The following is a 27,823-nucleotide window of genomic DNA, read 5'->3' as shown; positions in this document are numbered from 1 at the left end:
AGTTTTGCCTTTTGCAGAATGTCACATAGTTGAAACTATATAGTATGTAGTCTTTCCAGATTGGCTTCTGTCATCTAGTAATATGCATTTAAGGGTCTTCCATGTCATTTATTTTTTCTTTTTAAAGATTTTATTTAAACAAAATAAAAAATAAATAAAAGATTTTATTTATTTATTCATGAGAGACAGAGAGAGAGGCAGAGGGAGAAGCAGGCTCCATGCAGAAAGCCCTATGCAGGACTCAATTCCAGGACACCAGGATCATGCCCTGAGTCAAAGGCAGACACTCAACCACTGAGCCACCCAGGAGTCCTTCTTTCATGTCTTTTCTTTTTTTTTTTTTTTTTTTTTTTTTTTTTTTTTTTTTTTTTAAACTTTTATTATTTTTTTTTTAATTTTTATTTATTTATGATAGTCACACAGAGAGAGAGAGAGAGGCAGAGACACAGGCAGAGGGAGAAGCAGGCTCCATGCACCGGGAGCCCGACGTGGGATTCGATCCCGGGTCTCCAGGATCACGCCCTGGGCCAAAGGCAGGCGCCAAACCGCTGCGCCACCCAGGGATCCCTTTTCATGTCTTTTCATAGCTCAATAGCTCACTTCTTTTTAGCAGTGAATAATATTCCATTGTTTGAATGTACCACAGTTAGTTTATACATTCCCTCATTCAAGGATATCTTGGTTACTTCCAAATTTTGGCAATTATGAATAAACCTGTAAACATCTGTATGCAAGTTTTTTGTGTAGACATAAATTTCCAACTCCTTTGAGCAAATACCAAGGTAGCAGGATTGCTGGATTGTATGGTAAGTAAATGTAGAGTTTTGTAAGAAACCACCAAACTGTCTTCCAAAGTGTCTACTATTTTGCAATCCCACTAGCAATGTATGAGATTTCTTGTTGCATCACATCCTCATCAGCATTTGGTATTGTCAGGTTCCAGATTTTGGCCATTCTAATAGATATGAACTGTATCTTGTTGGGTTTTGGGTTTTTTTTTTTTTTTTTTTTAAGATTTTGAGAGAGAGTACACAAGGGCGGGGGCAAGCAGAATGAGAGGGAGAGCCTGACTCCCTGCTGAGCAGGGAGTCCGATGTGGGGCTTGATCCTAGGACCCCAAGATCATGATCTGAACTGAAGGCAGAGACTTAACAAACTGAACCACCCAGGTGCCCCTCATTGTTTTTTTTTTTTTTTTTTTTAATTTTTATTTATTTATGATAGTCACACACAGAGAGAGAGAGAGAGAGGCAGAGACACAGGCAGAGGGAGAAGCAGGCTCCATGCACCGGGAGCCCGATGTGGGATTCGATCCCGGGTCTCCAGGATCGTGCCCTGGGCCAAAGGCAGGCGCTAAACCGCTGAGCCACCCAGGGATCCCCCTTCATCGTTGTTTTAATTTGCATCTCTCTTATGACATATAATGTGGAGTACCTTTTCATATGCTTATTTGCCATCTGTATATCTCCTTTGGGCCAATGTTTCTGCTGAGGTCCTTGGCCTATTTTTTAATCAGGGTGGTATTTTATTGTTGAATTTTAACTCGTTTTTTGTATATTTTGGATAATAGTCCTTTATCAGATGTGTCCTTTCCAAATGTTTTCTTCCAGTCTGTGGTTGTCCTCTTATTCTCTTGAAAGTGTCTTTTGCAGAGCAGAAGTTTTAATTTTAATAAAGTCCAACTGACCAAAGATCGTTTTCATGGATTGCGCATTTGGTGTTCTATCTAAAAAGTCATTACAATACTCAGGATCATCTAGTTTTTCAATGTTAACTTCTAGGAGTTTATTAGCTTCGTGTTTTACATTTAGATCTGTGATTCATTTTGAGTTAATTTTTGTGAAAGGTGTAAGATCTTTTATTGGATTCTTTCCCTTTCTTTTTTTCTTTCTTTCCTTTTTTTTTCCTGCATGTGGACATCCTGTTGTTCCAGCACCATTTGTTGAGAAGGAGACTATCCCCACTCCACTGTGTTGCCTTTGTTTCTTTGAGAAAAAAAAAAAAAAAATCAGCTCTATTCATGTGGGTCTTTCTGGGCTCTCTATTCTGTTCCATTGATCTATTTGTCTGTTGATTTCACCAGTACCACAATGTTTTAATTACTGAGTCTTTATAGTAAATCTCAAAGTCAGGTAGGTAATATCAGTTTTACAACTTTGTTGTTCTTCAATATTGTGTTGGCTATTCTGGGTCTTAAGCTGCTTCATATAAATGTTAGAATCAGTTTTGTATATCCACAAAGTAACTTACTGGGATTGATTGGGATTACATTGAATCTATAGTTCAAGTTGGGAATAATGACATCTTGACAATATTGGGTCTTCTTTTTTTTTTAAGATTTTATTTATTGATTGATAGATTTTATTTATTTATTCATGAGAGACACACACAGAGAGAGGCAGAGATATAGGGAGAGAGAGAAGCAGGCTCCATGCAGGGATCCCCATGTGGGACTAGATCCTAGGACTCCAGGATCATACCCTGAGCCAAAGGCAGATGCCTAACCACTGAGTCACCCAGGCATCCCAATATTGAGTCTTCTTATGCATAAGCATGTACTACCTCTCCATTTATTTAGTTCTTCTGATTTCATTAGTCAGAGTTTTGTAGTTTTCCTCATGTAGCTCTTGTACACATTTTGTTACTTTTTTTTTTTATGATAGTCACACACAGAGAGAGAGAGAGAGAGAGAGAGGCAGAGACATAGGCAGAGGGAGAAGCAGGCTCCACGCACCAGGAGCCCGATGTGGGATTCAATTCCGGGTCTACAGGATCGCGCCCTGGGCCAAAAGCAGGCGCTAAACCACTGCGCCACCCAGGGATCCCTGTTACATTTTATATCTAAACATTTCCCTTTTGGGATATTAATATAAGTGGTATTGTGTTTTTAATTTCAAGTTCTACCCTTTTTTGCTGGTCTATAGAACTGTGATTGACTTTTATATATTAACCTTTTATCTTGCAATCTTTCTATAATAATTTATTGGTTACAGGAATTTTTTGGCAGTTCTTTCGGATTTTTTTTTTAAGATTTTATTTATTCATTCATGAAAGACACAGAGAGAGAGAGAGAGGCAGAGACATAGGTAGAGAGAGAAGCATGCTCCTAGCATGAGCCCAATGTGGGACTTGATCCCAGGACTCCAGGATCATGACCTGGGCTGAAGACAGGCACTCAACTGCTGAGCCACCTGGGTGTCCCTGGATTTTATTCTTATAGACAATCCGGTCATGTTCTTTTTTTTTTTTTTCTTTTAATTTTTTTAAATTTATTTATGATAGTCACAGAGAGAGAGAGAGAGGCAGAGACATAGGCAGAGGGAGAAGCAGGCTCCATGCACTGGGAGCCCGACGTGGGATTCGATCCCGGGTCTCCAGGATCGTCCGGTCATGTTCAAACAGTTTTATTTCTTCCTTCCTAATTTGTATGCCTTTTATTTCCTTGTCTTGTCTTATTACATTAGCTAGTACTTCTAGCTAATGTTGAAAAGGAGTAGTGAGAGGGAACATTTCTACCTTGCTCCTGATCTTAGTGGTAAAGCTTTAGATTTTTCACTATTTCAGTATGTTGTTAGTTGTAGGTTTTTTCTTTATCAAGGAAGTTTCCCAGTATTCCTAGTTTACTGAGAGTTTGGGGTTTTTAAAATAAATTATTCATTCTTAGAGAGAGATAGAGGGACAATCTCAAGCAGACTCCTTGTGGAGCATGGAGCCTGATGTGGGGCTTGATCCCAGGATCCTGAGGTCATGACCTGAGCTGAAATCAAGAATTGTACGCTTAACCAACTGAGCCACTCAGGCACCCCTTACTGAGAATTTCTAATCAGGGATCCCTGGGTGGCACAGCGGTTTGGCGCCTGCCTTTGGCCCTGGGCGCGATCCTGGAGACCTGGGATCGAGTCCCACATCGGGCTTCCGGTGCATGGAGCCTGCTTCTCCCTCTGCCTGTGTCTCTGCCTCTCTCTCTGTGACTATCATAAATAAATAAAAATTAAAAAAAAAAAAAAGAGAATTTCTAATCATGAAAAAGAGTTGGATTTTATCAAATTTTTCTGCATATATTGACATAACCATGTGAGTTTTCTTTTTAACCTTTTGATATGATAGATTACATTAATTGGTTTTCAAATATTGAACAGGCCTTCCATACCTGCAGTAAATCCCATTTGGTCATGATGTATAATACTTTTTATTTATTATTGTATTATATTTGCTGTTATATTCTTAAGGACTTTTGTATTCATTAGAGATACTGGTCTGTAGTTGTCTTGTAATGTCTTTGGTTTTGGTATTAGGGTAATGTTATAGAGTGAGTTAAGAGAGAATTAGTTATCTTAATGGTGGATAATATCTAATTTTAACCATCAAACTAGTATTTCTGTTTAAGAATTACAGACCACTGCAGTGACTTGGTGGCTCAGTCAGTTGAGTGTCTGACTCTTGGTTTCTACTTGGGTAGTAATCTTAGGGTCGTGAGGTTGAGCCTGCTATTGGGCTCTACACTCAGCATGGAGTCTGCTTGTCCCTCTCCCTGCCCTTCTGCCCTTCCCCCTACTCATGCTCGCTCTCTCTCTCTCTCTCTCTCTCTCCCTAGGCTGGATGAATAAATAAAATATTTGAAAAAAGAAGAGGGAGAAAAAAGAAATACAGACTAATGGGGTGCCTGGGTGGCTCAGTCAATTAAGCATCTGACTCTTGATATCAGCTCAGGTCTTGACCTCAGGATTGTGAGTTCAAGCCCCACACTGGACTCCATGCTTGGCATGGAGTCTACTTAAAAAAATAAAAGAAATACAGGCCACTATTCTTTTGTTTGTGAACACATTCTTTTTAGAGTGGCACTTGGGTGGCTCAGTAAGTTAAGTGTCAGACTCTTGATCTCAACTCGGGTCATGATCCTGAGATTGTGAGATTGAACCCTACATTAGGTTCCACACTAGGCAGAAAGCCTACTTAAGATTCTCTCTCTCCCTCTCTCACTGCACCTCTCCGTCTGCCTTTGGCTCAGGGCATGATCCTGGAGTTCCAGGATCGAGTCCCACATCAGGCTCCCCGCACAGAGTCTGCTTCTTTCTCCCTCTGCCCATGTCTCTGCCTCTTCTCTCTGCATGTCTCTCATGAATAAATAAAATATTTATTTAAAAAAATGAATACTGAGAAATTACTCTCTGATCACATTCATTTCTTCAGTTCTCTCAATAAACATTTATTTATAACTTACTCTCTATCAGATATTCAGAATATTGAGGCAAATAAGGTGTGGTCACTGTGTTCAGGAAGCTCACAGTGTATTCAGGGGAATAAATTTGTAAACTAGTGGGATGCCTGGGTGGCTCAGCGGTTGAGTGTCTCCCTTCAGCTCAGGGTGTGATCCTGGGTCCCGGATCAAGTCCCACATAAGGCTCCCTGCCAGGAGCCTACTTTCCCCTCTATCTGTGTCTCTGCCTCTCTTTGTCTCTCATGAATAAATAAATTTTTTTTAAAAAAATGTAAACTAGTAATAGCAAAGCATTTTTTAAGTAATATACATAATAATATGGCACAGTAATAGATTTGCCTATGCTAAACACATATAGAAAGTATCTACTTTGAAACTGGCAACAGAGTTAAACATAAAATTAAATGTTCTAACGAATAAGATATTGACCATTTCAAGACGCCTATTTAAATTAGGAGTATAGGGATGTCTGGATGGTTCAGCAGTTGAGCGTCTGCCTTTGGCTCAGGGTGTGATCCCAGAGTCCCAGGATCGAGTCCCACATCAGGCTCCCTGCATGGAGCCTGCTTCTCCCTCTCCCTATGTCTCTGCCTCTCTCTCTGTGTCTCTCATGAAAAACTAAAGTCCTTTTTAAAAATAAATAAATTAGGAGTATAGCCTGTGGCATTAAAGGGTAAGGGTAACAAATCCTCAGCAGTATGTGCTTACAAATTAACTGGTAATAGCCTAGACTATTACTAGAGATTTTTTTTGTTTCATTTTGATGTCAAACTGAGGGCTTAGTTGACCAATTAGACAGAGCTTCGGAGATGGGTGGTCAGACCAAGACTGATTGTACATTTCCTTAAATTGGCTTTAAGTTTGTACAATGGAAAATAGAGCTTCAGGAATGTTGTGTACTTGTAATCTGAATATATTAAGGAATGATTCTTAGGAGGTAAAGGAAACTCTATCACCTTCATCACATTATCAAGCTGCATCCATGTATATCCCTAAAAGAAGATTATTTTCTAAGGGGCATTTTTTGAGACATCTATGAATCCATACCTTTATTAACAAGTCACTGCTATAATCATGTTGTATAGTTTACCGATTAGGAGGGCGCCTGACTGGCTCAGTCAGTGAAACATGTGATTCTTGATCTCAGGGTTCTCAGTTTGAGCCCCATGTTGGGTGTAGAAATTACATTAAAAAAATTACTTTAAAAAATTTGCTTATGGGCAGGCCCAGTGGCGCAGCAGTTTAGTGCTGCCTGTGGCCCTGGATGTGATCCTGGAGACCCGGGATCGAGTCCCATGTTGGGCTCCCTGTGCGGAGCCTGCTTCTCCCGCTGCCTTTGTCTCTACCTCTCTCTCTCTGTATCTCTATGAATCAATCAATCAATTAATTAATTAATTAAAAATAAATAAATAATTTGCTTTAAAATTTTGCTAATTAGGTTATAGCTTGTTTAGATACTAAACAGCCCTAAGGATACACTTTGAATATGTTTTATTCAGCTAATTTAACAAAGTTTTTTGTTCATCTATTTGTTGGGCACTGTGAGTATAAAGATAGATAAAATAAAATCTCTGCCCTCAGAGTGCTCACAATTTAGAAAGATAAGCAAATATGTTAAATAATTGTTATAGGATTTAGTAAGTACTATAATACAGGTATGTTTGAGACAAATTGTGGCACAATGGAAACCATATCTTCTTAGGTTTGTCTGGGAATGTTCCACAAAGGGGAAGAGATACTGGTTATTGTATGTATGACTAGAAGTTAGCCAGTTGGGAAGGGTATTCAAGATGAAAGAGTACAAAAGAGTGAGTCTTTAATAACATGGTGTTATGGGCTGACCTGTGTTCCCCCAAAATTCCTATAGAAGCATAACCCCTAGTTCCTCAGAATGTGATTATATTAGGAGGCAGGGCCTTTAAAGAAGTGATTAAATTAAAATGAGGCCTTTAGGTGGGCCCTAATTCAATCCTACTGATGTCCTTATAAGAATAGGAAATGTAGGGCAGCTCAGGTGGCTCAGCAGTTTAGCGCCACCTTCAGCCCAGGGTGTGATCCTGGAGGCCCAGGATCAAGTCCCACGTTGGGCTCCCTGCATGAAGCCTGCTTCTCACTCTGCCTGTGTCTGTGCCTGTCTCTCTGTGTGTCTCTCATGAATAAATAAATAAAATCTTAAAAAGAAAAAAAAAAGAACAGGAAATGTAGGGACACCTGAGCGGCTCAGTGGTTGAGCATCGGCCTTCAGCTCAGGGCCTGATCCCAGGGTCCTGGGACTGAGTCCTGCATCAGGTTCCCCGCAAGGAGTCTGCTTTTCCCTCTGCCTATGTCTTTGCTTCTGTGTCTCACATGAATAAATAAATAAAATCTTTAAAAAATAACATAAAACAGATAATGTAGACATTCAAGAGACACCACGGATGTATACACACAAAGAAAAAGACCATCTACAAGTCGAGGAGAAAGTTTTTAGGAGAAACCAAGCCTTCCAACACCTTGGACACCCAGCCTCTAGAACTGTTAAGAAAATAAATTTCTGTCTTTTACGCTATCCAGTCTGTGGTATATATTGTTATGGTACCCTTCAATGTGCGTTTTTTTCACACCACCAAGAAATTCTTCAATTCTCAGCTGATGGTAATGGAATGCCTTCCCATTTCAACTCAATTCTGTCTACCCTGAGATAGCATCAGATGTCACAGGTTAAGGGTCCAGACCCACGAGACTGCCTCTCTCTTTCCTCTACTTCGGATGCCAGCGGCTACTCCCCTTTATCAACTGCTGTAGATTAGAGGGTTCAACAACCTCCTCCTGGGTTTGATTAACTGGCTAGAGCAGCTGACACAAGTCAAAGAAACATTTACTCACATTTTTTAGTTTATTATAAAGAACATAATAAAGGATACAGATGAAGAGATACATAGGTCTGAACACTGACAATTGGTTCAGTTTGGTTTAGGCAAAGGAGAAATATACTTAAAGTGTGACTAGTGTGACTCAGGAGTTTATTAATTTCACTCCATTTTAATTCATTTACGTTTGTATCTAAAAATTGAAACCAGGGGATCCCTGGGTGGTGCAGTGGTTTAGCGCCTGCCTTTGGCCCAGGGGGCGATCCTGGAGACCAGGGATCGAGTCCCATATCGGGCTCCCTGCGTGGAGCCTGCTTCTCCCTCTGCCTGTGTCTCTGCCTCTCTCTTTCTCTCTCTCTCTCTATCATGAATAAATAAATAAATAAAATCTTTAAAAATAAAAATAAAAATTGAAACCATGTTGGGGCACCTGGCTGGCTCTGTCAGTAGAGGATCGAACCCTTGATATTGGGGTCTCAAATTTGAGTCCCATATTGGGCATAGAGATTATGAAAGAGAGAAAGAGGGAGGGAGAGGGAAAGAGGAAGGAAGAAAGAGAAGGAAAGAAAGAGAAGGAAAATGACAGAAGCAATTAAAAAAATTGAAGCAGTGTAAAAAAATCAGAAGTACTATAAAGTGTTTTTGTTAAACACAACTTCATTTGTTTTAATCAGACTACATTTCACCTTAATTGTTGAAAATTCAGTGTTCCAATTAAGGTATGCTGGAAGTGTAAAATACAGATCTAGTGCCAAAGAGAGAAAGAAATAAATATCTCATTAATAACTTTTATATTATTTACAAGTTGAAATGACAAAATTTGGTGTATATTAGGTTAAGTAAAATATAATTTTGAAATTAACTCATTTCTTTTCACTTTTTAAAAATGTGACTACTGGGGATCCCTGGGTGGCGCAGCGGTTTGGCGCCTGCCTTTGGCCCAGGGCGCGATCCTGGAGACCCGGGATCGAGTCCCACATCGGGCTCCCGGTGCATGGAGCCTGCTTCTCCCTCTGCCTGTGTCTCTGCCTCTGTCTCTCTCTCTGTGATTATCATGAATAAATAAAAAATTAAAAAAAAAAAAAATGTGACTACTGGAAAAATTTTAATTTCATATGTAGCTTACATTATGTTTCTACTGGACAGCACTGATCTAGACTTTATTCAATAACCATTGGTACGTGATGGATTGATTTTTGAAGGAAATTGGAGGAGGGGAGACCCCTTAAAAAGTGATAAGGATCTGAGAGCTGGGATTAGGTGCTTCAGGATTAACTGGAGTGATGAATGGTTGAAATCCAGTTTGGACAGGAAAATCAACATTTTTCAAATTTTTTCTCTCTTTACCCTGTGTTTTATAGGATATTTTCACATTTCTCATTCAAAAGGAACTTTGACTACACCCAACCTAGTAAAGGAAGATCAGTAAATAACATACCACAACAAAACATGTTCTTTATGAGAAAAATTACAAATGCAAGCAGAGCAAGTAGAATTAACTCTGGCAATCTTTAGAGTAGGCATTAGTTTTTTGGTGTGCCTTGTAATGCCATTACACTGTTCTACAAAAGAGGCAGTCTTCTCTGACTTAACTCTACGTGTTTAAAGTCCTGTATTCCTTGATTGCAGGATTTTTTGGTTTGTTTGTTTTCCCACTCAGTTATCACAATAGCAAACATCCTCCCACCTAGCAGGAAAAAGCTAGGCTTGAGATGTATGGTCTGCAGATACCTGTTTTTGGAGCTAAGAGATTTCAGGCCATTATTCACTCATTACTTCTCTTCTTAGCAGACCTACATGAAACTATTAGGTAGGAATTTCATAACATTTCAGTCTATTCCATTTTTAAATGTATCCACCACATTTCCTCTTTTGTTTTCATTTCATTTCATTTCATTTCATCTTCCATCGAAGAACATCTCACAGGAATCAAATGATACATGATACATGTTCCAGGACATTTACCTTGCTGCGCTTCCCTAGCATTGTAATCACCAGATTTCAGGAATGCTGTAGCTCCCGACTGACTGGAGCTGGTATTCTAGTAAGTGGGACCTACTTTCAAAGTAGGTCCTGAAGACCCCAGCCAACCAACCAATCTCCCCCAAACATACCAATATAAGGTTGTATTGAGCAACCTTTCTGTTGCCCAGGGGGAGGATTGCCTAATTTAGGTGTCCCTTGCTCTGGGGATAATAAGCCCAGCGTTGACTGATTTCTGGTCAGAAGTTTATTAGGTCCCTCTTACTCAAAAAGCATCTGACTCAATATGTTCAGCACGCTTTTAGATTCTTGAGATTCAGTTGAATTCTAGTTGTAACCTTTAAAAGTGTGTATAATGCTAAAAGTAGAGTGCTCTCTGTCCCACTTAACTTTTTTGAAGGTAATTTTTTCAAATTGAATTAGCCAGATGATGTTTCAGATCTCTCTCCCTTGTACCCTTCCTCCTTTTTCACCAAAAAAATATTCTCCAGAATTCACACGTCTAAAACTTAACCTTCAGTATTGTCTTTCTCCATCACGGTTTTAACACTAATTTAGGACACATACATTCTTTGCCTTTATAATTACATTTATTTCCTTAACCATTGGGCAAATAGTTACTGGGGCAAATCCTGATTACAAATTCTGATTACAAAAAAAAAAAAAAAAAAGGGATCCCTGGGTGGCGCAGCGGTTTAGCGCCTGCCTTTGGCCCAGGGCACGATCCTGGAGACCCGGGATTGAATCCCACGTCGGGCTCCCGGTGCATGGAGCCTGCTTCTCTCTCTGCCTGTGTCTCTGCCTCTCTCTCTCTCTCTCTGTGTGACTATCATAAATAAATAAAAATTTAAAAAATTAAAAAAAACAAATTCTGATTACATTGGAGGCTGCTCTGAGTAAATGAACAGGCTCATACAGACCCGCTTTGTACTTTTACTCGTGCAATTTGCTCTTGCAAAACATTAAAGACTAATTATACTAAGTCTAGGGAGAGGGAGAAAGAAAAGATAAAGTGATTTATAGCCAAGAATGACCCTGTGAAACAAATAAATAGAAGCTAAGATAAAAAAGAACATAGAAGAGACCGGAGGAGAACAGGGCATCGAAGCTGCAAAGTCCAGCCATGAGCCTCACATGGCTATTGAGTATACATGTAGCTAATGCCACTGAGAAACTGAATTGCTGATTTTTATTAGTTTAGAATCAGAGCAATTTAAAATATTTTCCCATCAAATACAGCTTTGTTGTTACTTTAACTGTAGAAAATGGAGATGTGGGGATGCCTGGGTGGCTCAGTGGTTGAGCGTTTGCCTTTGGCCCAGGGCGTGATCCTGAGTCATGGGATCGAGTCCCACATCATGTTCCCTGCATGGAGCCTTCTTCTCCCTCTGCCTATGTCTCTGCCTCTCTCTCTCTCTCTCTCTGTGTGTGTGTCTCTCACTAGTAAATAAATAAAATCTTTAAAAAAAAAAAAAAGAAAAGAAAATGGAAATGGAAATGCGTTATAAATGTGAAATAACACAGTGAATTTCAAAGACTTAGTAGGGGGAAAAAGGGAACTACCTTAGTAATAATTGTTATATTGATACTATACTGAAATGATATTATTTGGGCTATCATGGGTCAAATAAAGTCATTATTTAATCTCTTGTGTCTTTTAAATTTTTTAATATGGCTACTAGCAAATTTTTCATAACATAAGTAGCTTGGATTATATTTCTATTGGACCTCACTGCCTTACAGGATATTATTTGTCCTTTGGCTGCTAAATTCAGTTGCTGTGGTAACTTAAGGGGCCTCTAGGCTCAGTGTTTCCTGGAAGGACTGGAATGAGGTGGGGGAGGGGAAGTGTGACCTCAGGGAAGGTTTTCTTGGATGTCACGTTTCACTCATACTTGGTTCTCTCTGCTAACGATCAGATTTAGAAAATAGCCTCATTAAAAAAAAGAGAGAGACACACACAGAGACAACATAATCTGGTTTGTGTCTGGTTCAGTAGCATCAGTTTGAATTCTAGGCCCTGAACCAAAACCCAAAAGAAAATGCACACACACACACACACACACACACACACCCCGTTTACCAACTAGAAAAATTGTGTCCAGTTACTGTGCTCTCTCTGCTCACCCTCTTCCCCCCATCCTGAAGGAATTGCTAGGCTACAGATTAACTGGCATTAGGAAATTGACCATTGATATCCATCCCTTCCCTCCGGAGCCCCAGCAAAGCCTTGATAACAATCTCTCACCCAAATCTGTTGTTAGAACCAAATTGTTTTCTTTGTTTACTCTTACACTGGAGCCTCCTCTCTCTGTCTCTCTCTCTCTCCTTTCATTATCTTTCATCTTCCTTTTTTCGAATTTTTCTTATCTCTTTTCCCCCACTCATCTCAGCCTGTAATTAATAAGAATCAATTGAGACTGTCCCTTTTTTATTCTGTAAGTGGAAGTGGTACAGGACTTTTGTCCCCTGCATGCCCTCAGTCCTTGGTTGGCAGCAAAGCAAAGTTTATTGAGCAAGAGTATAAAGCTCCCCGAGAGGGAGGGGGGCCCAGTTGGTTGCCCCTGGAGTTTCTAAGTTTAGGGGTTTTTATGAGCTCTTTTAAGCGAAACTTTCTTAAGTGATCAGAGTGTGCTGAGTCGTGCCAATCAGGGCTTTGGTCACGTATCTGTCTCCCTGTTTGGTTAATGTCTCTGTGCTGATGGTCTTTTTTTCCTGACATCTGGAGGCTTAGGTCTTAACTGCCCCTTGCCTGTGATACCAACAAATGCTTTGTGGTTAACTGTCTTATTTTATTTAGGAATTTTTGCAGAAGTCATTTCTGCAAAGGCTGAAAAGCAAACTGTTAGTGTGATCCTGCCTACGCTGCAGAACAAGATGTCAATGCTATTTTATTTCAGCTGTCCTGACTCCATATTTTCTTGCTGGGGACCCTGGCCCTAACTACTTAACTGTTCAACTAACTCCTAACAGAATAAGAAGAGAAATGCTATAAATTCCTTAAAAGCCACGACACTTTTTTGTCCTACATGCTGATGAAACCCGTTTCTTGGAGAGTACCTGACATGTAGTGTGCACTCAGCAAACACCTTTTTAACTGAATTTGGTAATTGTTCCATCTTCAGATGCTATAAACCTGAGCCTAGAGGCAAAATGTTGTAGAATCGGTAGGATTCAGAATAGGTGGTATGGTAAATGCCATATTAAGGAGTTTGGATTGTATCCCAAAAGCAGTTGATTCTCTCCTTCCTGCAGCCCAGGAGAGTTGGTCTGGCTCCCAGATATTCAGGTTTTCTTCCTCCCAGGAGAGAGTGTGCTAATCAGAGAACAAGGAGAGCCAAAAAGTGGCCCAGTTCTTTCCTTGCTAGCTTTTCTTCTCCAGACTGCCCTTCCTTCCCCTTCAAGATTGTAGACCTAGTCTATAATCAAAAGGCAGCTGATAAGTTCATGGCATTGTGAATCCTTCTGCTTACACACCTTCAAACAACCTTAACTTTCAGATAGCAGCACCCCGTTGACTCTACCTTGTGTAAATAGCATTTAGTCTCATCTCTATAGATTGACTTAATTCCCAGCAGATGGAGAACACAAATTAATTTGCCCTCCCACAGGCTTTTCTGGAGCATTTTGTCTGTGAAACTAAGATGCTATAGCAGCTATTAGAAGGGGGAAGGAGGACCAGTTTGAAAAAAAAAAAAAAGAAGAAGGGGGTAGGGTGAAGGATGTGGTTTTTAAAAGGGGGTGGGAGGAGGGAGGGAGTTGTTGCCTAGGGTGGGGGCAGAGTTTGAAGTCACCAAATTCCGAGAGGTCACGGGATCACTTGAGCCGGGTGTGGGGCGGGGCCGGGGGGCTTGTCTTCCTTGCAGGCGCCACCCTTTGCAGAGATTATAAATTAGTGCCTGGCGAGCTCTAACGGTGAGAGCGAGGAGGAGATGTGCTGCGGAGCTGGGGACCAGTAGAAAAACTTGCTGCCAAGAAGGACATTTTGGAGGTTTTGTTCACTGGAAGGCGGTGTCTCTGGGATCCCAACTCCCAGATCTTTATTGAAGATTGGAATAGAATTAAATTAGGGCCATGGGGACACAGAAGGTAAGAAGAACTAATAGAATTATCAGTTATTTTTTTGCTTGTTGGGGGTACACTCAAAAGGCAGGCCTTTATGGAGGTGCTGTGCTCCGTTTTAATCTAAGTCATCTAGCCATCTCAGGCCTGTTCGTTTCTTCTCCAGCCTGGGATGCCATGGTTCTGCCAGTTATCTTTGGATGTCCAAGCCTATTAAGGATTTATCCCAGTCCCATTCACCTCCCTGTCGCAGGGAAAGCCACCTGGAGAAGCTATGTGTTTTTCTCAGGGTTGTTACTGTTTTTAACATAATCACATGGTACTGAGGATGCGGGGATGAGATGCCTGAGTCTGCAGGCTGCTTAGCTGTGTTGATTCCAAGTATGGGTCTCTTGAGCCAGCAGGAAGATTCCTCTGGAAGCATTAAACCTTGAGAGGACCTGGGATTCGTTTGAGGGCATGGGTCAGTGTCCGGCCATCTGCTCTGTAACCTAGAGTCCTTGGATATTAAGGAGAGAGAATTCCAGTTATCTTTATTGTGGTTGTGATTGTGAGTGCACGATACATTAATGTGTTACTGTGTGTTATGGAAGCAGTATTTTTACAGGGAGAAAATCGTTGTCACCAGGGTGAACATCTCTTACTTCATTTGAAAATGAAGGAAGATAAGGGATGAAAAAACAGGGTGGAAAATGAAAAGGCCCTCAAGGATAGTAAATGATGATGAGGCCAGGCTGAAAGGAAGAAGAGGTCCTTACTGATGAGAAGTAGATTACACAGCTGTGTGCGGGCGGGGGTGCTTTGGTGCTTATACCTGGTGGCCTGGGGTGCAGGGTCAGCTTCGGATAACCAAAACTCCTGGCCACTCTGTCTAACCTAAAAGGAGGAGGGAGTTAAAGGTAAGGAAGGGTTGGGCAGGCGCCGCAGAAGATGTCCTCAGCCATAAAAATTGAGCTTATCTTGAACTGAAAATCTAACACTCACTTAAATTACTCCCAACAAGGTGAGAGATGACTCCCTCCTCCCCCCCACAGACTCCTGTGTGTTAGGTTGGGAGTGAACTTGTGTTCTCCCTTTGTGGGGTGGGGGTAGCGGTACAAAATGAAGTAAACAGGAAGAATTTCAAATGTGACCAGGATACCGTGGGTAGATTTTATAGATTACGTTATCCTGAGCAATAAGAACAGTGAAGACACCACCACCACTCTGGTCTTCAGTAGGATCCTGGGGTACAGGATAAGACAACACTGGATCTAGCTGTTTCCAAAATAGTCCATTTTTAGGAATCCCAGGGCTCTCTTTTCCTGCAGTTCTATGCTTGCTTTTACCTGGGGCAGTTTTTTTTTTTTTTTTTTTAATAGTTTCAAACAGATTAACCCAGTTGTTCTTAACTTTCTAGCCAAATTTTCTTGACACTTTTCCCAAGTGTACGTGGTTGTCTATATATCTCTGGATAAGTTCTTGAGGATAACCGGTTCTTTTGTGTTCCATTTATTACCTAAATTTCATTACGTTTTTGTTCTTTACATAGCACTCTTGGGCTAAGTGCTCCTAGTATATCTCCTTAATCGAGAAGAAACCATCATTATTCAAGAGCTTTAAGGAAAGTTTCTTCCCTTCTCCCTCTTCTGCCCCCCACCCCAGGTCACGGTGTCTCTGATCTTTGCCATCTCCATTGCTACAATAGGCTCTTTCCAGTTTGGCTATAATACCGGAGTCATCAATGCTCCTGAAATGGTGAGTGCCAGGCAACTAGAGTTAGAATTTGGAATTGGGAAATTATTCCTTTAAAGCGGGATTCAAAAAAAAAGTGGGGTTCAACAATGAAGAATTTCAGTAAAACTTGGTATCTAGCTTGGTGAAGGCGGGAGAGACAGAATAATATTGTTGGGGAAGGCTAACTGAATCATTAATCAAAGCAAAAAGCTCAGTTGCTCTCTATTACCTTGACTGGACTGTACCCATTCTTCCTCTCACCTTCTCATGGCACACTTCTTTTGTTATCCCTCAGGGGGGTTAGTTACAACGGGGGTGGGAGGGTCTTAGGGGAGGACTAGGGGTAGTCTACTGAACATCTGTGCTACTACCTATCTGGATTTTCAGGACAAATCAAAATTGTTCTTTTCAGAGCTACCATTAACCTCCAGTATGTTCTCTATCTCTTCCATCTGCATCCATTTACTTGATTCTCTGCTGTTAATCCGTAATGCTGTTTTCTTAGAGAAAGATCCCCCCCGATATTTGCCCCTTCTCTCATTCAACTGTAACAGTCTGCCCACCAATCATTTTAATTTGCAGATAATAAAGGACTTTCTCAATTACACCTTGGAAGAGAAATCGGAAAACCTTCCCACTGAAGTGTTACTCACTTCCCTCTGGTCCTTGTCTGTGGCCATCTTCTCTGTTGGTGGTATGATTGGCTCCTTCTCTGTTGGACTCTTTGTCAACCGCTTTGGCAGGTATTGACCAGAAACTGGGTAAGGAAGGGGGCTATACTGGTTGCATTGGGAACAGGTATTGAGAATTAGGATGGGGAGGCCATGATGCATTTGAATGAAAACATCCCCAATTCGAATTGAGGTAAACTAAGCCAACTGGCACTGAATAGGACTGCTTGAAGCTATGCTGCCCATTAAAGAGAGTCGCCTTTGCAGTCCAGCTGAAGCTAATTCAGTAGTCTCTAATAAAGTGCACTATGGAATTTCCCAGAAACGTACTTGATTTACAAGGTCAGGAGTTGTTTACTTTTCTTAAAAATTTTGGGATTTCATGCAAGTGTTTTCATTATTTTATAAAGCAGGATTGGGAGGAAACATTTTATAATCCTTGGCCTGTGGTAAATGTGGATAATGGCCAAATTACTGACATTTTTTTCCCCAAAAAAGAACATTGAATCTTCTCATTCCACACTGACTTAATAAAACATCGTAGAATATTTTCAGTTATAACTGGTGAAGAAATCATTGCAGTTGCTAATTAGATGTTCTGGAAACACAAGTAAAATTTAACTTTAAAAAAAAAATTAAAGCGGGCACCCCATGTGGCTCAGTGGTTTGGCGCCACCTTCAGCCCAGGGTGTGGTCCTGGAGACCAGGGATCGAGTCCCGCGTCGGGCTCCCTGCATGGAGCCTGCCTCTCCCTCTGCCTGTGTTTCTGCTTCTATCTCTGTGTTTCTCATGAATAAATAAGTAAAATCTTTAAAATAAACTAAAAGTAAATATAAATAAATAAATTAAAGCAACCCATTTTACTTGATAATGTTTGATGTTTGTTGTGTTTGCATTTTTAAGGCCACAATGTGGCTACTCAAGTCACTGAAATTTTATTTTTTTTAATTAATTAATTTTTTTAAAAAATTTTGTTTATTTATTCATGAGCGACACAGAGAGGCAGAAACACAGGCAGAGGGAGAAGCAGGCTCCAGGCAGGGAGCCCAACGTGAGTGAAGTGAAACTCCTCCCGGGACTGGGACTGGGACTGGGACTGGGATCACACCCTGAGCCAAAAGGCAGATGCTCAACCGGTGTCCCAAGTCATTGAAATTTTAATGTGCCTTTCCCATAACTCCCTGTGACTTTCTTCCTATTGTTATTTTATTAGCAAAAGAACCTAATAGAGGAAGTGGGGTCTCCCAGGAAAGGAATGCAGAGAAAGGTAAAAACAGAATGAGGGATGAAAATTTACCCTTTAACAGTAGGCTCTCTTTGGCTGCATATTTAGGATCTGCCTGGGAGCTTTTAAAAGTACCAGGGTTTCAGAACTCCCTGGATAATTCCAGCAGACCACCCAAGGGGAGAGTTGCTGAAGCTGCTGAAGCTCTAGTTTTTCCCAACATCTGCAGTAAATTTTCAGTGTTAATCTCTTACTTCCATTTTCGGTTAGCTGTTTCCATGGCTTTGCCTCCCACATTTAACACATAGATGCAGTAATTTGTTATTTTATACTGGCTATCAATACTAATTGAAAATGGCCTCCCCACAAGCTAGCCTGGAGCCAGGAAAGCTGTCCACTTTCTGCCCATAAAAAAAAAAAAACTTTAGTCTGAAATCAGTCTTCATTAGTATGTTGGTGGCATCCAAGCAACTATATTATAATAAAATACAGTAAGAAGCATAAAAAGAGGGCAGCCTGGGTGGCTCAGCGGTTTAGCGCCACCTTTAGCCCAGGGCCTGATCCTGGAGACCCGGGATCGAGTCCCACGTCAGGCTCCCTGCGTGGAGCCTGCTTTTCCCTCTGCCTGTGTCTCTCATGAATAAATAAAATCTTTAAAAAAAAAGAAGAAGGGATCCCTGGGTGGCGCAGCGGTTTGGCGCCTGCCTTTGGCCCAGGGCGCGATCCTGGAGACCCGGGATCGAATCCCACATCGGGCTCCCGGTGCATGGAGCCTGCTTCTCCCTCTGCCTGTGTCTCTGCCTCTCTCTCTTTCTCTCTGTGTGACTATCATAAATAAATAAAAATTTAAAAAAAAAAAAAAATTAAAAAAAAAAGAAGAAGCATAAAAGGATCAGCACTGGTCCAGAAATTTCTCTTGAATGTGTTCAGGGACCAGCTGTATCAGGATTGCCCAGTACCAATGGTTCTCAAACCTTAGCTAGAATCCAATCACCCAGCTTTTGGGAACAGATTGCTGGCCTCTGTCCCAGAGTCAGACTTAATGATTTAGTAAATTGGGATGGGGTGGGACAATTTTAATTTCTTGCAGATTTGAAGCTAATGCTGTTAGTTAGTGGACAACTTAAACAAGCTTTCTAGGTGAGTTTTATGCACACAGAGGTATAAAAACCATTGATCTTATCCCAGCCAGAGATGTTCTGATAATAGTAAGAGGAAAAGTTAGACTACAAGAGAAGATCTATGAACCTGGAGAAGGGTAGAGAGATAAGGAAAGGAGGAAAGAGATCAGGCCAGGCCTATTTTGCTAACTTCTCTTGTCTTCATTTAACCTTTCAGGCGCAATTCAATGCTTATGGTCAACCTCTTGGCTGTTGCTGGTGGCTGCCTTATGGGGTTCTGCAAAATAGCGCAGTCGGTTGAAATGCTGATCCTGGGCCGATTGATTATTGGCCTCTTCTGCGGCCTCTGCACAGGTTTTGTGCCCATGTACATTGGAGAGATCTCTCCCACTGCCCTACGGGGGGCCTTCGGCACTCTTAACCAGCTGGGCATCGTCATCGGGATCCTGGTAGCTCAGGTACTCTAGAACTCATGCTCTGAGTTTTAGTCATGGCTCATTAAATGAGTTAACATAGATAAGCTCAGGAATATCTGCATCTATTCAACTATATGTAAGTTTCAGGTACTTATTGTAGCTCACAGACAGCTAAAGAAGCAGGAAGGGTAGAGAAAGTAACTTTTTTCCTGCTGTAAAAAAAATGGATGATTTGCTGAAATGTGTTTTTTCTGACTTTTTTTTTTAAACCAACTTGTGGCTTATATATATATATATATATATATATATATATATATATATATAAAGAATGAGCTTTACAGTATCATATTGATCTGGTTTCTAGATCTTCGGTCTGAAAGTCATCATGGGAACTGAAGAGCTTTGGCCCCTGCTCTTGGGCTTCACCATCATTCCAGCTGTCCTGCAAAGCGCCGCCCTTCCATTTTGCCCCGAGAGCCCTAGATTTTTGCTCATTAACAGAAAGGAAGAGGAGAATGCTAAGGAGAGTGAGTATCCTTCACACTTTGACTGTAGGAATTTTAGGGTTGTGGTTTAGGGCATTGGATCTGTTTGGTCCTCTCCTTTCCTTGCCCCCTCAGAACCCAAATGGAGACTTCCCTGATTGCTCTTGAGTCAGAAACTTTCAACCCCTAAAGAGTGACATGAGAAGCAGGTTAAGGCACAGATGCTAATTGATGAGCCATATCCAGAGCTCATCTCTGTGGCTTTTGCCCAGCTGTATTAGAGGGGAAATGAAGATGGAATAGCACCTAATCTTTATCTTTTGTTTGACCAGTCCTCCAACGATTGTGGGGCACCCAGGATGTGAGTCAGGACATCCAGGAGATGAAAGATGAGAGTGCTAGGATGGCACAAGAAAAGCAAGTCACTGTGCTGGAGCTCTTCAGATCGCGCAGCTACCGGCAACCCATTATCATTTCCATCATGCTCCAACTCTCCCAGCAGCTCTCTGGAATCAATGCTGTGAGTAGCTACTCTGTGGCCAGCGGGGGTTGCCCACTGCACTTAACTCACTAGAGGGGCTGAGCACAGGCAATTGCTCACTTTGTTCCATCTACAGAGTCAGAGTCCCCCAGTGATGCTTGCCACACGCAGCCACTCCAAAAATGTTGATTACCCAATTTTAACTTAGTTTTAGTTTTGTTTGTTTGTTTGTTTGTTGTTTGTTTTTTTAATAAGATTTATTTTAGGGGCACCTGGGTGGCTCAGTCAGTTAATGATCTGCCTTCAGCTCAGGTCATGATCTCAGGGTCCTGGGATCAAGCCCCAAATCGGGTGCCCTGCTGAGTAGGGAACCTGCTTCTCCATCTCCCTCTGCCTGCCTTTCACCCTGCTCATATTTTCTCTAATAAATAAAATTGTAAAAAAGAAAAAGATTTAATTATTTTAGAGAGAGGGGCAGAGGGATAACGAACCTTGAGCAGACCCTGCACTAAGTGCAGAGTACGACATGGGGCTCAATCTCACAACCCTGAGATTACCACCTGAGCCAAAACCAAGAGCACTTAACCAACACTTAACCAACTGCACTATCCAAATACCCCTGTTTTTATTTATTTACCATTTTTTAAGTTTATTTAAGTCCTCTCTGCACCCACCGTGGGGCTCAAACTCACAACCCCAAGATCAAGAGCCAGCCAGGTGCCCCTGTTTTTTTTTTGTTGTTTTTTTTTTTTTTTAAAGATTTTATTTATTTATTCATAGACAGAGAGAGTGAGAGACAGGCAGAGGGAGAAGCAGGCTCCATGCAGGGAGCCCGACGTGGGACTCGATCCCAGGTCTCCAGGATCGCGCCCTGGGCTGAAGGCGGCGCTAAACCGCTGAGCCACCCAGGCTGCCCGGTGCCCCTGTTTTTATTTAAGATTCTATCTGCAGGGATCCCTGGGTGGCGCAGCGGTTTGGCGCCTGCCTTTGGCCCGGGGCGCGATCCTGGAGACCCGGGATCGAATCCCACATTGGGATCCCGGTGCATGGAGCCTGCTTCTCCCTCTGCCTATGTCTCTGCCTCTCTCTCTCTCTGTGTGACTATCATAAATAAATAAAAAAATTAAAAAAAAAAAAAGATTCTATCTGCAGTATGTGTTTTCCATGTGGAAAAAAAAAAGAAAATAAATAATAAACGAAAAATTCATCACCTTTAGTCTCGGAACTTCTAAACATTTGTCCTTTCAAACTTTTTTCAGTATATAGGACATTACAAATGTGGGACTTGATCCCAGAACTTCAGGATTATACCCTGAGCCGAAGGGAGACTCAACCACTGAGCCACTCAGATGTCCAGAGTCTTATTTTAGAAAATACAAATATACATAGTTTCTATCCGAGGTTATATGTATTTGAAGAGTTGTTTCCTGAGAAGGTAAATCCCAGCGTAGACACATAAAAAGTCTGACAAATACAGCTATAGAGGCAAAAACACAGGATGAAATAATAAATTCCTGACCCAAACCTTAGGGACTGAACCTAGATGATCTAGATCCTGTTCCCTTGTTACTTTGAGGTTTGAGTCCAATATTTTGACATCTGTTTAACTATGGTAGCTATAGCAACTTTACATTTCAGCACACTGATCAGTAAATAATTAAAAATAATACATACTAAAGAGTAGTTTATTTAATAGTATATGTTAAAAGGATAGCTGGTATCATTTGCTAAAACACTTGGAAGGGACCTAGAGCTAGGGTTTCCAGCCCAAGTTCTGTTTCTAATTACATGAGCAGGCTGAGATTATTTCTCAATTTCTTCACTGTCAAATTAACATATTGGTGTGGGCTTATCACTGTTTTAGGGGTTAGGGGAATTGTCCATTGAGGAAGTGTAATTGAGGAACTTGCTGCTGGTTGGCTTTGTTGGAAGAGCACATAACTCTTGATCTCAGGGTATGAGTTTGAGCCCCACATTGGGGGTAGAGATTACTAAAAACAAACCCAAAACTTTAAAATGTACCAAAAAAAGCTTAATTGAAAAAATTAATGGGACTAAAACCTTTATATCTAAGTTAATAAAATAGAGGTAAGGAAGAGACTTCATGAGCAGAAGGAATGAGCATAGAAGAAAAAATGGAAATGAGTAGCTAGAATTAAAAAGAACTAAAAACAAAGATACAGAAGATAATTTATTTGCAGAAAAGATACTGTAATTGAACCAAAAAAACCCGGAAAGGACTCCTTAACCTCCTGACACTTTTATTTTTCTTTTTTTTCTCTCTTTTTTTTAAGATTTTATTTATTCATGAGAGACAGAGAGAGAGAAAGGCAGAGATACAGGCAGAGGGAGAAGCAGGTTCCCTGCAGGAAGCTTGATGTGGCACTCCTGGGATCACGCCCTGGGCCAAAGGCAGATAACCAACTGCTGAGTCACCCTGGCATCCCAAGTTTATTTTTCTAAGGGTTCTCTTTTTTAACTGTTATGCACAACTGCAGTTTCAAAGTTGTCTTTTGTTTCCTATTAGGTGTTCTATTACTCAACAGGAATCTTCAAAGATGCAGGTGTTGAGGAGCCAATCTATGCCACCATTGGTGCAGGGGTGGTCAATACTATCTTCACTGTTGTCTCTGTAAGTTGGATGGTGTGATAGTTTGGGGTAGGGGGAGGGCCATTCTAACTGTGCCATGTTCAAGGATGGGTTTCAAGTCCTGCCATTTCCCTACTATCGTTTAAACCTTTGTGTTGTTTCATTTTGGGGGGGAAGAAGAGCTAGTGAATGATGGGTATAAGGAGTCTTCACTCTAAGCAAATATAAAAGGGATGAGAAAGAGGGAGGTATAAAAAGGATCCTGTAGGATGCTTTTAACTCGGAACTAAAAGGGGAAGTGTGATTTTAATAAGTATCCTGCTACTGGTAAGGCAGATTCAGGTAGAAGGGAAAGCTGAAATTTTATGTTCTGTTCTTATTCCTTTAGCTGTTTCTGGTGGAAAGGGCAGGGAGGAGAACTCTACATATGATTGGCCTTGGAGGGATGGCTGTTTGTTCCATCCTTATGACCATCTCGTTGTTATTAAAGGTGAGTGCTCTTTGAGTGAAGGAAAGGGAGGGATTACAGGTGATTCTGTGACACAGGTGGGAAGATGAGGGTGGAGATCCATAAAGTCACATGCCCAGAGTTTTAAGAAAAGTGAATCATCAGAGATGGGTAATTAAACTGCCGGAATTCTTATATCTAAATGACATATAGTTTGCAAAATACCTTATGTAATTTAATTCTTCAAGTCATCTCAAGGTAATTATTCCCATTTTATGAGTGATGAAATGATTTTTGTGCCAATTGACACAGATGGAACACAAGGCTAGGATTCAAAAACCCAGGGCTTTTGACTCTTAAGTCCAATTAACTCCATTGTAACCCAGGACAGAAGGGAGCTTTTCATTGTCAAGTCTTCTCCTCTGGGAGGCTAGATCCTATCCAGGCCGAGCTGTCTTTACTACTCACTTTCCTTTGTTCCTTCCTCATTTAGGATAACTATAATTGGATGAGCTTTGTTTGTATTGGGGCTATCTTGGTCTTCGTAGCCTTCTTTGAAATTGGCCCAGGCCCCATCCCCTGGTTTATTGTGGCCGAACTCTTCAGCCAGGGACCCCGCCCAGCTGCAATGGCAGTGGCTGGTTGTTCCAACTGGACCTCCAATTTTCTGGTTGGGCTGCTCTTTCCTTCTGCTGCAGTAAGTAAATTAAAACAAAACTAACCAAGACCATTTTGAAACCAGCTCACCTAAGCCAACAGGTTTAAAATCTGGTTACTAACACCACAGGACTAGGTGTCAAGTGTTTCATGTTTGGTGTTTTCTTTAAGATTTTATTTATTTTAGAGAGAGCATGAGATCAAATGTGGAGGTGGGGGTAGGGGGGGGAGCAGAGAAAAAGGGAGAGAGAATTTCAAGCAGACACTGCATTGAACACAGCCTGACATGGGGCTCCATCTCACGACCCTGAGATCAGGACCTGAGCTGAAACCAAGAGTCACAGAGATGCTCAACTGACTAAGCTACGCAGGCATCCCAGATATCAAATGTTTTAAACCAGATTTTCTTTCTTGTTCTCAATGACCTATAGAAAAAGGAATGGTTGTAAAAAAGGATTGAAGCAGGAAGGCAAAACTGGGAACTTTTTATTTTTTTAAAGGAAACTCTACCTATAACACGGGGCTCAAACTCAAGAGCTAGAAATCAAGAGTTGCATGTTCTGCTGACAGAGGGAGCCAAGTACCCCAAAACTGGGAACATTTATTTAATTTTTTAGAGGATTTTATTTATTTATTCATGAAAGACACAGAGAGAGACAGAGGCAGAGGGAGAAGCAGGCTCTATGCAGGGAGCCCAATATGGGACTCGATCCCCCAACTCCAGGATCACGCCCTGGGACAAAGGTGGGCACTAAACCACTGAGCAGCCCAGGCGTCCCAAAACTGGGAACTTTTGAAAGACCACTAGTCTGAGGTGATTACAAAGGCATAGTTCTGCCTAGATACAATGATCATGATAAGTCTCAAAGGATTCCAAACCAGCACTTAAAATCCACAATTTGGATTAGCTAGTGTTAATGACTTCATGACCTTAAAGGCTCATTGAGATGGGAAGGAGAGGAGTTGGGCAATGACCAGATCTTACACTGATACTCCTTTTTCTGTATCTTTTCACTAGTTCTACTTAGGAGCCTATGTATTTATCATTTTCACTGGCTTCCTCATCGTCTTCTTGGTCTTCACCTTCTTCAAAGTCCCTGAGACCCGTGGCAGGACTTTTGAGGAAATCACCCGAGCCTTCGAAGGGCAGGGGCAGGATGCCAACAGAGCGGAGAAGGGCCCCATTGTGGAGATGAACAGCATGCAGCCGGTGAAGGAGACCGCCACTGTCTAAGCCATGCCTCCTTCCCGCCTCCCTCCCAACATGGAAAAACCACCTCTCCCGGATGAGGGAGAAATCGAATCAGGTTGTAACCCAGGACTGTTTCTGAATGCTGCTACTTGATTCCTTTCTCTTCCCCACACACTCCATGAGCACTCAGAAGAACCCAATGCTGGAGTTAGTTGTATCTTCAATGGTTTTGAAACGTTTCATTTCTTGGACATTCTCTTCTGTTTAGAAGAGACCAAGTGAACCTACCTTCATTTCAGGAGGAACTGGCCACTTGCCATATGACAACATTGTCAGCTCTTCCTACCTGGGGTTCTGGTAGGTCCTCACCAGGGCGAATAGGGGAATAAGAGTGAGGTGCAGCCCCGCCCCCCCCCCCCCCCACACACACACCAGACCTCCCAGGAAGCATATCTACATAAGTGTGGAGGGCTGAGAGGGATTAAATAGAAGCACCCTCCTCGCTTCCATACAGCTCTGCAGAGCAAATTAACTTGAGTTTTATTTATTTTATCTTCTGGTTTTATTGCATAAATATTTATTTTTTTAAGTGTAAAGTAATTTTACCAAATAATGCAAACATAAGGAAATTGAGGTTAGAGTTAGAGGGAGGTGCTTAAAGAGAGGTTTATAGGGTAGAAGATTTGATACGGGAGAGGTCAAGGTGCAATAAGGAGGGGAGATTCAGGGAGAAACAGAATGTGTTCTCAGACGGTGTGTGAAGTTTGCACGTTGCCTCTTAACCTTTCAGGTGGAAACTCTCAAGTTTAATTTCTCAGAAAAGTCATGTGCCTGTATTAAGCTACTGCTTACCTTTGGAATTTTTTTCTTTGTTTAAAATTACATGTAATATTACTTGAAATCTAGGGGTATTATTAAGATGGGCATTATAGTTCACAGTGGTTGATGGGTTCTAATTTTGGTTGGAGTCCAGAGAAGGAAGGGAAGGTTATTTCTAGAAATCCTTTCTCCTTGCACTGGACCAAATGACTTCCTACCCTTGTAGTGGACTCATTTTTTTGTGGGGGTTTGTTTTGTTTGTTTTAAAAATATTCCTAACACCCGCCTAGTAGGAGAACCTTCTAAATGAGCAACCCAAATAATGGTTCTTGATAGAGGTTCAGTATTTTCTCCATTTTGTTATTTAGGAGATTTTAGTTATTGATTGTTGTTTTGTTTTAAGCCATAGCTTTAAAAGAATTCAGAGGAGAATGTTCATAACTAACTTGGAATTTGTAACCTCAGCTCTGGGAGAGGATTTTTCCTGAACGACTATTATCTAATGGAAGTATGTTGTTGCTTTAGGGTCATGGCATGCTTGTTCTTCTGTTACCATATTTCCATAGTATTACGTACAAGTGCCCTTAGGGGCCCATACATTTGGGATGGTATGAGTAAATGTGCAGTGTAGCCCACACTTGAGAGTATGAATGTATACGCACTGTCACTTTGCTCTGGGTGGAAGTTGTTTATTGGTAACTTGTGTCCCCTATGCTCTATAGCCCCCTTTTGAATAGAATATGTTAAAACTCATCTCTATGTATATAAATAACACTGCCTCTGCTGGGTGGAATTTGCATCTATGGTTTTCTTCCAAACTGTAGAGTTCAGTCTCCCCTTTCCTTGTTGGAGAGTTGGGAGAGAACTCCTTAAATCTTGACATTGAGGGTGGAGGATTCACCTCCCTCTAGACCCAGATGGTGGGAATAGCAAAGAAAAGTGTGAGATCAGAACATTGTGGCCTCTTGGAAGAGAGTCGTGGAGAAGGGGCCTTTCTTTTAAGGGGATAAGAAACAAACTGAAGACTTCTAACTATGGAGCATTTTAAGAGTCCAATGAGTTGGAAGGATGGATGCTTGCCCCAGGTCATGGACACCTCCACAAATCATCTAGTTTCCCAGTATTTTTATAAATGGAGATTGGGCCCCATGACACTTTACTTGGTCTTCCTTCTTACATAGGTTTTTTGATTACCCTTTCTCTCCTTGGTGCTTATATACTTAAGACCCTTTAGCCAAACCCTTGCCAATGACAGTATTTCAGTCACTAGTTCTCACTGTTTCCTCTGATCATTGAGCCTTTGGAAAAAAAATCTCACAGAGCTTATATGTAATGGGGCTTGGTTGAACAGATGACTTCCTGTAACTGCACCTCTACTTTTGGCTTCTCAAAAACAGTGGGTTGGCAGTAATGCAGCGTGGAAGTTTTCCCATTTCTCAGTGACCAGATTGTGAATATTTCCAAATGGATTTTCTATTATTAATGTTACTGTGGTTTGTTTCGAAATAAAAATTCTGAATGTACATGTGACATCATGGGCTTGGTTTTTTGGAGGTTTTTTGGGTTTGTTTTGTTTGGGTTTTTTTTTTTTTAAGATTACTTATTTATTTATTCATAGAGACACAGAGAGAGAGAGAGGTAGAGACACAGGCAGAGGGAGAAGCAGGCACCATGCAGAGAGCCTGACTTGGGACTCGATCCAGGGTCTCCAGGATCACACCCTACGCTGTAGGCGGCGCTAAACCGCTGCACCACCGGGGCTGCCCATGTTTTGGGTTTTTGTTTTTTTGATCCTTCCTATAGGAAGGAGAAAATCCACTTTAAATCCTGGTTTGGCCACCCAATACCTGTTACCTTAAGTAAGTTTCTTTTTAGGATCTAATACAAATG

At 41.3% G+C, this 27,823-nt stretch overlaps 1 protein-coding gene across 9 annotated transcripts in view; it reads left to right on the top strand.

Moving 5' to 3' along the window:
* SLC2A3 (solute carrier family 2 member 3) overlaps nt 1–27,463 on the top strand; it is a 108,739-nt gene extending 81,276 nt beyond the window's left edge. For 8 of the 9 annotated variants that reach the window (XM_049102426.1, XM_025472013.3, XM_049102427.1 and 5 more), the window contains exons 3-11: nt 15,757–15,849; nt 16,411–16,571; nt 19,063–19,303; nt 19,626–19,788; nt 20,079–20,266; nt 22,755–22,859; nt 23,206–23,307; nt 23,759–23,962; nt 24,941–27,463. In XM_049102426.1, coding sequence (XP_048958383.1) covers nt 15,757–15,849; nt 16,411–16,571; nt 19,063–19,303; nt 19,626–19,788; nt 20,079–20,266; nt 22,755–22,859; nt 23,206–23,307; nt 23,759–23,962; nt 24,941–25,156 — 1,473 coding nt within the window. In that variant the 3' untranslated portion in view covers nt 25,157–27,463. Of the gene's footprint in view, nt 1–13,916; nt 14,140–15,756; nt 15,850–16,410; nt 16,572–19,062; nt 19,304–19,625; nt 19,789–20,078; nt 20,267–22,754; nt 22,860–23,205; nt 23,308–23,758; nt 23,963–24,940 lie in introns of all 9 variants that reach the window. The other variant, XM_049102428.1, reaches the window with a different exon arrangement.
* Nucleotides 27,464–27,823: the final 360 nt, after the last annotated feature.

This window comes from Canis lupus, chromosome 27, assembly GCF_003254725.2.
Source record: "Canis lupus dingo isolate Sandy chromosome 27, ASM325472v2, whole genome shotgun sequence".
In the NCBI taxonomy this organism is placed as follows: Eukaryota; Metazoa; Chordata; class Mammalia; order Carnivora; family Canidae; genus Canis; species Canis lupus.
Note: the sequence above shows the minus strand (reverse complement) of the source record. Positions and strands in the feature narration are given on the sequence as shown.